Source organism: Botryllus schlosseri, chromosome 4, assembly GCF_051294905.1.
Source record: "Botryllus schlosseri isolate E-star chromosome 4, Bs_hap1, whole genome shotgun sequence".
Lineage (NCBI taxonomy): Eukaryota > Metazoa > Chordata > Ascidiacea > Stolidobranchia > Styelidae > Botryllus > Botryllus schlosseri.
The window spans coordinates 16430559-16443829 of NC_137239.1; the positions used below are offsets into that span (position 1 = coordinate 16430559).

The following is a 13271-nucleotide window of genomic DNA, read 5'->3' on the forward strand; positions in this document are numbered from 1 at the left end:
ATGCAAATCTCAAACCTTCACGGCTGAATGAGCATTTTAATAAAGTCAGGAAATAATTTAGGGGTAAGTAGTCATTAGAGTGAAGCTCCAGCTAATTTCATCCAAACGATACTTTTATTGAATAAATTTATGCATGGTTGGTATTCGAGTTGTTTGTAGTATTCATGGTCTTTGCCGTCTACTATGGTAAGTTAGACCAGACCAACTTCTTCATTTTAATTCCGTAGCTGCGGACTTGCCGCACGACCCACTTCTAGGCTTTTATAAGACACCTCTTTCGCGGATGAGATTGCGAGGAGGAGCCTAGATTAGGGTTACCATAATTTTGGCAAGCAAATTCCGGACACTCTTTAGCGCCCACTAGCGGATTTCAAAATGAGGTGTGGTACATTTCCTTTCAATATGACGTCACACTAGCAAAGTTTTGCCTATCGACCATAGGTGGTCAGGGTCATACAAACAAAGTCATTTTCACGCACTGGAAATTTATAATCATGTCCTGATCAGACACTCGGGCAAAAATTGTTAATTGGTATCCTTTCCTGTACCAAACAAAAACATGTCGGATTCCTGTCAGGTTAGAATCAAATATCCTGATCCTGTACATCTCCACTACCTACCACGCAAACAGTTCGTGGTCCTAAAATCAACGGAAGAACACGCTGTCTCGAAAGCCCGGCTTATATTTCATGGAGTGCTCGATCCAAAGAATGAGAAACGATTGAACTTTAAAAGAGATGCGTCAAAAACAAGAGTAGCATCACACAGTCTTCAAACAGCTCCGTTAAACAGCTCCGATAAATTCGAGAGAGAACATAACACAGTCGAGCTGACAAGCAGTAGAAATAATCTCGCAGATCTTCCGACCCCAGCAGCCAACAAGAAATTCGAAAAGACATAAAACTATAAGTATAGTATTTGAAGGTATTTGGCAATATATGTCGACCACAGACAAGCTTAATTTCATCGCGAGATTGCTAACTTGGGCAGTAGTTGCCTTGACACTTTGAATCAACCATATATATATAACACGAGACGATAACATTTGAACAGCTCGGTACAAATTGAGTATAGATCAATATGACTTCGATATTGAAAATAATAACTTTGCAATAAATAGCTTGATATATTAGACACATCGCGTTACACAACTTAAACACACCCTTTTCCCTGGGGTTTCATAATATGTTCAGGCCAACTGTAAGTCGAGGGCAGCAAAGATTCGTAGTCGGTGCTGTACATCTGCGTACGGATGAACTCATACTTATCCAAAGGCTCGGGCTGTAGGCCGGCCAATCCGTGGGCGTAGACATAGGCGGCGATCTGTCAAACATAAAAGGATAAATTGATTAAAAAAATAAAAGCTGCAACACTCCCATTATGGTATAAAAGATATTTGTTAGCAGGGTAATCAGCAATCATACTCAAATAGAAGTAATGTCATAAATTTCTAGACAATTACAAGTTGTTTCAGCAAGCGCTTTACGGCAAGTTCCATACCTTTAGCAGTTAATCAGATACGCATCGACTATATTTGAAATTGCAGGGTGCATCTTTATGACTAATAACTCAAAATGAAAAATGATACTAGAAGGAGGTTCCATTTTCTGGAAATATATCCAGTTACCGTGTTACCAGGGCTATTTACAGAATTGTTAGGACAATTTTGCTCATAATGTGATGTACGTACACATATCCAAACACTGCTGTCTATTTTATAAAATCCGAAAAAGCACAAGTACCTCATTACTGACCATGTCTGGTTGTTTGTACGGTAGATCACCACCATCAGGACAATGTAATTATTGAAATCAAAACACAACACTCACCTTTACTGCAATGCTCACGGAGACTTCTTCAATGCGTTTTAGGTTAGGATACACTCGCCCTTGCGCGATCTCCTCATCCGTCATTTCACTGGCCAGAGTCTAAGCAAGATCAACAATGAAAGATACCCCCCACGAGTGAAATGGATCAACGCGGAGATGCCTCGGCGCATACCAAGTTATTCATTGGCATTAGCATTGGCTTGCTTGTTTTCAGAGATGGTCAAAGTAGTCAGCGTTGGCAGTGAAGTAGAAGTAATGTTGTAAGTAGTGAACTAGAAAACTCCGGTTTTAATCTTACTCAATAACTTTCAAAAAGTAAATTCCGTTGTGGGGTCGCATACTTTTAGCAGCTAATTGGCTTTAGTCACTTCCAAAATTGCAGAATGCATCCTCGCGACAAACACAAAATGGCTAATGGCACTACAAATACATCTTCGGTGACCCGGTCGCGATAAAGGGGTTACTTTGACTTGTTACAGTTTCACTCACAACAGCTTTCTTCTTCGCAAAATTTGGAGTGTAAAAAGCCAGAAATTTTTCCTAAGAATTGTAAAGTAGAAGTGGGAATAATCGGCAGGAACAGGGGCAATAGTGAGTGTATATATACACAGATACTACAGTATCCAAGTTTATCAAGTTATGAATAGAATATGAACCGAGTGCCAATGATTGCATAAAGTTACTGACCAATGACCATGCATTCTACAGATCTCTGTTCCTTCCATACACTATTCCTAGGCCGAATATAATTTATTCATTACATGGACACATTCAAAGAAATAGCTCTACCAGTCAAGCCATGAGTAAGGTCAGGCAAAGTCTGATCATAAAATCAAACAGAATTTAAAATACCCTACATCGGTACTACCAAACCTGTCCATCAAATTATAGAATGGCAGAACGCGCGTTAATATGAAGTACACTTGCCTTGGCAGCTATCAAGAATATCTGATCGGGAATGTGCTTCACATGACAGGATATCACACCCAAAGCAACTCCTGAAACGGAAAGGAAATTTTCATAGTCTCCGATCTTTCTACACTGAAATTGAAATGGTACCTGGAAATATGTAGACATTGTTCCCTTGTCCCGGGCTGAATGTTCGGCCGTCTTCCAATGTGACGGTAGGAAACGGACTCCCGCTAGCAAATATGCAGCGTCCCTGAAAATAGATACGGATAATGAAAATTTATAAAGGAAATGTTGGCTGTAATAGCAGTACATTAATTATAGCCCATCAGAACTGTATAATATGTTGTCATCTATTTGTCATTGCTGTAAAGTAATACGTATTATTGCTTTCTGTACGATTTATTATATTCAGCATACCGTATTTAATTTGGAAAGATTTCTTTTTTCTATTACATAAAACTAGCACGTTTTTTCCCTCATTAGTTGATGACTTCAACTCTCACTTTCTGTATCAACATTCCTTATATCCACTCGAGAAGAATCAGTAACTCTGAGCCTACTTCCACTAGTTCTGTACACCTTTGATGGACATAAGGAGCCGGGATTTGTCCGTTCAATTCTTAACAGCAGAGCAGTTATAGGCAGACTCTAAATAACCTAGACCAGTGTTTCTTAACCTTGTCGCCAGCGCCCCCATGGGGCGATTTGGATTTTGAAGGGGGCGGAAATGCTCTGGGGGCGATATGGAAGGCGCTGAAGAAAAATGTTGTCATAGTAGAGGGTGCAGTAGGGATAAATGAGTAGGCTATATGGCAGACCAACAATCGTGATCTGATCCTGAATATAGCACGTACAATTATTACAGCGTTAATTACTCCTCGGGCACAATTCAATCTATTTCCAATAGTGAAGTCCCAACCCAGAAACACCGACCGGAATTGCAAGAACCAGGCAATTTTCGAAAGGGGGGCTGCAGGAAAAAGGTGAAGAACCACTGAGTTAGACAGATGGGAACCAAGAGTTGGCCAGAAAAATACCATTCGAACCACAAACAAAAAGAGTTGATCAGTAACTAAGTACTGCCAAATTCTTCGGGGTACTTAATTATGCATTGCTTACCTTCATTAACTCAACTGGTTATGTTTTTAGATTACTTCCAAAACAACTGTAGGCCCTGTATCACCGTAACTGAATATATTTTCGAGAACTGCACCTATATATATTGCCATTAGTCATTTGGCGTTAGTTGCACAGATAAACCATGCAGTTTTTACAGTGCCCGCCTACGATTGACTGCATGTGACCCCTCACCCAAACCTACATTTTTAAACCATCCACTCATTTCCAATTCCACCCGAAGTAGTTTCGATATCTCTTGGAAATCACCACTTCTATTAGCAATTGAGTGAAAATTTACATTTCTACTCGTATGCAAACTGTCAAGTCTCGGAACAAGTGCAAGATTTGTTCCAGCTTCCAGTATATTGGAAACCGCTACACAATTCATGAAACCAGTACGATATTATGGTGATCCCAAGAGAGTAGCATAGAATACCAAGAGACTTCACTGGCTGCAAAGCAATCAGTGTAAACATAAATTCAGTCATTCCCTAAGGAAGTATCGACTAGGTACACAACGATTATTTACTGAAACGTAATCAGTACACCGTACATGTCAACCAACTTATCAAAACAGCCAGGTAGCCGGATAGATATTGGTCTATATCAGTGGTTCCCAACGTGGGCGATATCGCCCCCCAGGGGGCGATTTGGCGATCTAGGGGGGCGAAAATGACGAAGGGGGCGATAGGGGGGCGAAAATGGACAAAGGGGGCGACGGGGGGCGAAAATAGCGAAGGGGGCGATAGGGGGGCGATGACGCGTCAAAACGGCTGACCTTTTTTTTTTTTTTTTTTTTTTTTTTTTTAGTCATCCACCTAGCAATTCGGAGAGAAAAAACGTTATTTGCAGCTCTGAGCGGAGAAAGATGACCTTTTTTTTTTTTTTTTTTAGTCAACCCGCCGGTGATTACAGTCTGTATGCCCAATTATCGGTGCACAAAATTTTGGGGGGGCGATGATTGGTGTTGGCCTTGAAAAGGGGGCGATGGGTCGAAAAAGGTTGGGAACCACTGGTCTATATCTACATCAGCAACACTCTGTTGATGCACAGTTCATTTTGTGCACAAGTAGGCCTAATATATGGTAATGTATTAGATGTGTAGTTAGATTGGGGTATTGTGGTATTGTGGGGGTTATGCGAAGGCTTGAAGATTATCGCAAGTGTTCTTCGGGTTAGTAAAGGTTAAGAACCCCCCGTCTATATAGTTTTAAATCGGAAAATTCCTCACATCGGTAAAGCGATACGCGTCTTCCGCTGAACATTCGGCCTTGTCGGTCGGATTGCTGAGAGCGAAAACGATGGGCCGTTCGTTGATTTCGGCCATGGTCTCCAGGATCTCTTTGCTGAACAACCTACCAGCGCCCGCAACACCTGTGAGTAGATCGGCGTTGCGGCAATAAGGTTTACTCTCACGTTTTAATACACGGTCAGAGGCACAAGTTACTATGATGTGTGCTCAATCATATCGTAATTCTGAGAAGATACATATGGAGTAGTTTTGCAGACAGCCCGTATTTTCTACCGACATCTACAGCATATAAATCAAAAGCTTCCCCATTCCATACAAACTCCATTTATTCACAATTGAAGTTGAGTAGGAAACTAGTGCTTCCAGTCCGACTGACGTACTAGCAATTCTGGAAACACAACTTTTCAGAGTCTTGGTCCAGAAGTGAACTTCTACAGCCCTGGTAAATCAGCCAAGCAGTATTGAAGAATGGTTGGAGCGATGATTAGAGTGATAATAATCGAGTCGAGCAATGAGAAGAGAGACACTTTTTTCGCGTCCCAAAATAACACGCTCCTTATTTTATTATGTACGAAGCTGTCGTTACGATACTTTATTGGCAGTGCGGGTGTTTGGAAACCTTGTATGAGGTAGCATATTATTTGATACACGCAAGAAAAGGCTTCCCAGTTTCATGGCAACGACATTTCTGAACAGTATTGCAGTATTGTCTCAAATTGCAATGACATAGGGCCGGTTACTGTCAGCAAACTTGAAATAATTCATAAATATAGAGATATATATAGAGTTTCTCGGAGGTACAAAACTTCAATATACAATTGAATAATATATTCATATTGAAATATACTTGGCTGACACTCGTCAGGGGTAATCGTCAGCAACTAGGGGAGAACTGAAAAGAACATTGTATGGAAACAGTCGTATCACCAAATATGACGTCACCGGCATGAAAAATCGTATAAGCAAACCAAACAGATGACTCGTATGTACTATTTTAAGATTGTACAGACTTACCGGTACATAAAAAAGTGCAATATTCACCTTATGGAGCATAAAACGTAAGTATTTGGAAAATTCCAGATCCTCTTAGTTAGAACTTCATACTGAGTGGTACCCAAATATTCCACACGACTTGAAGCAGGCTTGTAAACAAGTCGCAAGGTTCCGAGTCACAAGTCAATCTCACTTTTATACTTTTGACTCGAGTCATTTTCAATTCAATTTCAATTCACCATCGAATCCAAGTCATTATGTTGACTGTTCAGTTTTTAATTCAATCTGGTTCAACCCACTTTTTTCAACCCTGCTCGAGGGATATAGAATGGCTCACATTCACAATATCGCAATTTTCCCAAGTATCAACAGATTCTGGCCCTATTTTCCAAGTATCAGGATTGATAGACGAAATGCCAATAACGTGGTGACTTTACTTTCTTCGAAGTTACAATGAAATGTCGGTCTTGGCTGGCCTAGTCTCGAGTCAACTGACTTGGTTCGAGTCAAGCACAATGACTCGAGTAAAAGTCGAGTCAATACAAAAATTGACCAGAGTCGAGTCATTACAACCCTGACTTGAAGCTACATAATTGACTCGGTCAATTCCGCCAGCCTGAGAGATGGCATAAGTGGGCAGGCCGATACATATCGACCAGAGTTGGCTGATACTGATATTTCAAAGGAAGTAGATACAGCTTTGGCTCTAACTAATACACGCACCTATCAACGCGTCCGGCTTTATCTTTTTAACGGCTTCATGCAGGTCCGTAATAGGTTCATGTTCGTGAGCGTAGTCTGCCTGTTCCGGACTTTCCAACTGAATGGATTCGTCTTGCACCAGCAATCCGTCTGGGGATAAAAACGCGGGAATAAAGATCTGCAAAGCAGTCTGACAGAAAGCGGTGCACCTTTATTGAAAAGGAAGATATTTTTGTACGTCTCTTGACGTGGGACGCCGGATTCCCACATATGTCGCGTTAGCAGATTTGCAATTCCGAGGGCAGCCTGAAAGAGCAAAGTAAAGTCAAGTACACATTGCATGCTAAAACAAAGAAAGTCGCGTATCGATAAACGCAGGGTTGTAATGACTCGAGTCGCGATTTTTTGATGACTCGACTTGACTCGAGTCATTTTCTTAAAAATGAAAAATGACTCGACTCGACTTGAGTCAATTTGTGCATTGACTCGACTTGTACTTGAGTCATTGCACGTGACTCAGACCAAGTCATATGACTCGAGATTGGGTCTACCAAGACAGGCATTTAATTTTAATTTTGAAGAATAGCAAAGTTATTACACTACCAGTAGTATTTTTTCGTCTATCAGTACTGGTACTTTAAAATGCTACCAGAAACCGTTAAAGTGAGGATTCAAATTAAATGCGAAGCATTCGATATCACTGAGCAGAGTGGTAAAAAGTGGGTTTCCGTTATATTATCTCGGAACTGAACGATCAACACAATGACTTGGACCCGGCACTCTACTTCGTGACTTGACTCAATGGTGAATTCAAAATGACTCGGCTTGACTCGAGTCAAAACTATAAAAGTGAGATTGACTTGTGACTCCGAGCCTTGTGACTTGGTCACAACCCTGGATAAACGATATAAATAACCGATTTGAATCCTTTTTGGTCCTACTAGTTAGTCTTCTAGTTTACCGGACCACGACCTGACATATCGATCTTGCCTTACGACACATGCCACCTTTTTTGTCACCTGTCCTTTTATATTATCTTCTATTACTTTTCATTGAGTGGGCAAGCCGCCTATTCTACATCCTCTACGCCAGGTGGGTGTCTGATTTCGAAGACTACTCCAAGTCGTGTTGACACCTCTCTATGTTTCATTGTATCGCAGTGTTGAGGTATATTGAAATGATTAAATTTTTACCAATAAATGCGGGCAAGTAGGCTACATCCAACACTATTATGTGGCTCAGTGTATTGTTAAAAAATATTCACGAACAGTGACTCGATTAAATTCTGAGTGGTATCAGTTGCGTTATCACTCAACCATCAAGTACCGAAAATATCACCCTATTATGTAGGCTAATTGAGACAGAAAGCTGCCCCACATCAAATACTAACTAAGACACGATACCATAGAATCAAAATACAGCCAAAGTGTTCAAAAACAAGGCAGGGTAGCAAAATTTCGATTGGTGTGGTTTATTATTCAGTTGCTGCTGATTCATTAGAAGACAAAACGTAGAAATAAGGTGCAAGAAGATTATTCTCACATGCACCTAACACTTTCACCACCACCAATCCTAAATTTAAGATTTCACAGAATCCCCTCAAGTGCAAGTGATCCTATATTTAGGATATTTTTCAAACGCGTATAATTAAGTCCAGAATTGGTTCTGAACCCGGATAACGGCTGCGTTCGAAGACTACTCAATAGGCTTGTTGTAGGAAGTAGTTTTAAAAACCACATCCGTATACAATAGATAACCTCGTTTCGGTATGACCACCAGGTGACTTTTCATAAAATGAGCAGAAAAAAATCGCGAAATTTTTATAATTCCTTGATGTTGAAATAAAAACGGCATCAGACGCACAGGAACAGTTATCAGCAATGTTCCCTCTAAGCTGCGCATGTGCGCAGTGCTGACACGGTCTCTGCGCACAGAAAATCTAAGTTGCAAACCTTTTTTTTTAGTCGTTACGTACTGTTGTCCTAGGGTTTGCGCAGTGAGTTGGTAAGTGTGCGCAGACTCATCAAAAATTAGAGGGAACATTGGTTGTAAGCATTCCAGATTCCTGCCAGATTTGCAACTATTCGAAAACGGATTGTTTGCTGGCCTTTGGTATTTTCCATAATAAGCCTTGGCAGCTAAAGTGTTGAAATAGTGTAAAGGCTCTTTTTAAAAATATTTGCATAGAGAGGGTATAATTTTGCTTACAACTTGAAGCACAGCCTACCTCGCCAGCCCCGGCAAATAGAAATTTCATATCTTTAATGTCCTTGCCGACAATTTTCTCCGCCGTCATCAGACCCCCGACAGCTACAGATGCAGTCCCTAAATATGATTGTCAGTGTACTTATATTCCCTACGGAAATCAATTATTCATCGCGAGTCAATCTCACCTTGTATGTCGTCGTTAAACGTGCAGTACTGGGAACGGTACTTTCGTAAAAATCTGAACGCGTTATGATTTCCAAAATCTTCAAATTGAATCAGCACGTTCCGTCCGAAAACGTCCGTTACCGCCTTAGAAATGTAATGAGCAACAGTTTCACAGATTAGCTTCACAGAATTGTGGAGATTGAATTCAAGAAACCGAAAAAAACGGCCACAGAATGCAGCGCTATGCAATAAAACAAGGTAGGGTATGCGAATTTATATCTGGTCATTGGAAAGATTAATAAAGTGTCCTAGTTTTGAAAAAGAAGAGCGCAATTAATTTCACTGCAAGTTCCAAGCCTCGACAAATGGGTAGTCAAAGTTTGTTAGTTACCAGATTGTATAAATAGGCCTATGTTGGTAATGAGTCATACACAAATACAATATTTTATACACGAGTCATACACAAAAATACCAATATTTTACACATGAAAAATCAGCTATTTCATTCATATTATAAATACACATACCGTCAGAGGAATAGCTCGATTACTGGCTACTTGATAAAATTGTTAGGTTGTCTAAAAAACACTGCACACCAAATTTGGCTAATTCCAACCAGTAGTACCATTGCTATGGAAGAAGAGAAGTATAACATGAAAATGATTTTTTTCAAATTTTACCAGCAACCCCACGAAAGTGTCTGTAGTCTAAAAAAACGCGCATAGCAAATTTGGGTCAGTTCCAACTCACAGTTTCACCGTAAATATTACCTTTTACAAACTATAAGAATAAACCTAACAGACATAGCAGTGTTTGATGATATATCTCTTTTTAAACAGGACACTAAATCAGGTGTGCAGCGTTTTATAGCCAACCTTCCAGTTTCTATTTTTGAACAACCCTAATGAATATACAACGCAAAAACTCAGAACAAAACGACATGACGCTGAAGGCTGTTTTGTGTTCTAAATTGCTGTCTAAATGCTTTCACTCTTACACAATAAAACCTACCAGATTCATTTAGTCATTTTCACGGCATATGGAGTGTACAGCAGACAAGTCGATTTCTAGACATGGCAATATACCTGCATAAATTCATCGATCAAATCGTCATAGTGTTGTCCAGTCACTCGTCGGTGTGGCAGCCCGATGTAAAATGGATCTTCAAGCAAATTCTAAACGCAAATCGTAATTTCTCCAAACCAGTGGTTTTCAACGTTTTTGACCTCGCAGACTGGTAATACTTCAAAACAATTGTTGCGGACCAGTGAATTTTCAAAAATCAAAATTAACCCCAAATTTAATTTCGTTAAGACAAATGCATCGTATGCGACTCAAATTAAAAGTTAGAAACTTCACTCATTGCACCCTTTTTGATACTAGATATTTATATGTGCCGGTAGTTCTGTTGAGTTTCCGCAAGGCAAAGCTGGCGAAGTCCTGTCGAAGACCCATAACTTGATTTTGATTGGTCGGTGTCCCTTCAAAAAATGCGACATTGGTGCTCGCTATAGACTGTATTATACTGCCAAGCGCCGCTTAATTGCACTGTCGGAATCTAACGAAATTTGTTTCACAGTCTCAATTGCTATCAGATTTAACTTGTCAGAAACAAGTCGCAGGCTACTTTTTAACGTGAACTTTCGTGCAACACTAGCACCATTGTGATGCACGCCCAAAGTAGACCATGGACACTTTATCACGATACCGTACCAAATAAGTTCCAAACTCATAAATTAATATAGTAATTTCAAGTTTTATTTCTCTAAACAATGGACATTGGACAACCATCCAACTACATTTTGGAATTGAGATTTAAAAAAAATTCCAGACACATTCAGGTCATCCTAACAACTCATGTCGAGTTATTGAAACATTTGGAAATTCGACTATGTTCCTGTCATGATATACAGTATACTAATCAAGCTTCTCAGGCAACTTCTCAGGCAAACAAGTTGTTAACTAGGACCAAATCACTGAGATCTCATAGGGGAAAGCAAACACTCAGGAGCCATTAAAATCGTAAGTAAACATTGAAATTTAAATATGTGTCAACTGATTCCACACAACACGAGGCGTTACATATTTAACAATGAAGGGATGCAAAGTTATTAGTGCTAATAACGGCAAGAGTACAATAACCACTCAAGCTATCAAATCCACAATTACCTCATTATCTGTCCCCACATCGATGCAAACCGGCAGACATTGATTGGGAGGTATTCCTCCACACGCCGTGTACAGTGCTAGCTTCCCGCACGGTATGCCCATGCCGTAACTGCCCAGATCGCCGAGACCGAGAATACGCTGGCCGTCCGTTACGACTACTGCGCGAATATCTTTCGCCGGCCAGTTGCTTAAAATCTCGGCAACATAGCCACGGTCATGGATTGTGATAAACATGCCTCTAGAACGAAAAAAATAAATAGCATCATGAAATCTACTGTTGATTTACATAGGAAAATGTCAGATTTTATACAAGCTACAATTTACTTCACAAACATTATATATTTACAAGAGATAGTTTGCACACAAGTAGATAAGCATAAACTAGAAGTAATTCTCGAAGGCTTTTCTGAGTTTAAATATGTAATTGTAAAAATGAATTACAATAGAACCCTCACAAATTGGCATTCATCAAATTAAATCCTGATTGAAGAGTTTGAAGACTCCAATGTATTAATTTAAGTTGGTACCAGGCTTCGTATCACTGGTTTTTAACAAGATTTGGGATCTGGATCGAAATTTTACAGGCCACTAATATGGTCAAATCCAAATCTAGGATGTGTCCCATTACGATTGATAGATATCAAGAAGGGGCAGTTTTATATAGAATCCAGAAACTAAATCTAAAATTAGACCTAATCACACTTGATTTTAACTGAATCTGGATTCAGAAATAGTCTTCTTACTAATAACCACACATACCTGGGACGGCGGAAGATATTTCCATACTGCATACAAGCTAATCCAACGGTGGGTGTGTACACGATTGGCATGATGCTTTCGATATCATTACGTATCATTCGGAAAAACAGCTTTTCGTTCCTCTCATGCAGATCAGTAAGGAAGGAGTATCTGAATGGAGGATAGCATTTAAAATTGTATCGAAACCGGTAAAGGAAATATAAAAGTTTCTTCATTGATTGGTATCAGAATAATTAGTAATCATATCGACTGATATTATCATTTTTGGTACCATATAACTACTGCTGCAAAGTTTGATTCAACACAACAGTATTTCATTGGACTGGATACAATGTATGCTTAATAATCTTGCACTTCTTTGATCAAATATGATGCTATTAGCCTTAGGCTAACGGAGGGGGTTAAGATCATGAAACTACTTTAATTCAATTCCAAGGAATGTGGAATTGAATCGGGTATAGCATAAACATAAATGCATTCAACAGTCAATCAATTTATGCAAAATATTTCGATACCGTTCAAGATTCACTCGGTACAATTATTAAGCAATTATTCCTGCATGCATGCATGCAAAAAGCCGATTAATTAATATAAAATATACAGATACCTTTCAAGATCTGTTTGAAGATGATCGTAAGCACGTTGGATTCTTTGTAATTGACGATCTTGATCAAGAATTATCGGTGGAAGCAAGCCGTGCATGCCTAAAATCTGCCGTTCTTTCAGAGTAAAAGCTGTCCCCTGCATGAAAATGAGCACAAGCCTCACCACCAAGCACACATACGTATGTGGAGCGATGAACTATACACCTACCTTATTGGTATGTGGATCGAGGAGAAGTTGCTTTCCGCCCAGCTCTCTGGTATGTACGCCTTGCACATAGCTTTTGCTTACGGCGGCAGTTGATAACGAACGAATTCCATGTAACTGGGAAGTTTCATGGTTTCCATAAGCGAAAATTTTTAATCTTCTGATTCCACGGAATTGAGTTAGGAACGCCCACGACGACATAAACGCCGTATTGACTGAGCACTAAGCACCTGGAAAAGAGATATCGCCACCGTATTGAACTCGCGATAATCCCCAGCTGTGTCAGCGAAACCACAACAACAAGCCGGCTATGTTTCGGCTGAATGCATCAGACCGTGTAATGGAGGTGGACC

The 13271-nt window shown here is 39.9% G+C and overlaps 1 protein-coding gene across 1 annotated transcript; it reads right to left on the minus strand.

Annotated features, from left to right (window-relative positions):
* Window positions 1–665: 665 nt before the first annotated feature.
* LOC145437129 (NAD-dependent malic enzyme, mitochondrial-like) lies at window positions 666–13216 on the minus strand. The gene is made up of 14 exons (XM_080314292.1): window positions 12922–13216; window positions 12716–12849; window positions 12109–12258; window positions 11350–11587; window positions 10266–10355; window positions 9201–9324; window positions 9035–9132; window positions 7017–7113; window positions 6829–6957; window positions 5092–5234; window positions 2889–2991; window positions 2757–2827; window positions 1830–1928; window positions 666–1323 (listed from the first exon to the last, which is right to left on the minus strand). The coding sequence occupies exons 1-14, from the start codon at window positions 13117–13119 to the stop codon at window positions 1153–1155; spliced, it is 1845 nt and encodes a 614-aa protein (XP_080170418.1). The 5' UTR covers window positions 13120–13216; the 3' UTR covers window positions 666–1152.
* Window positions 13217–13271: the final 55 nt, after the last annotated feature.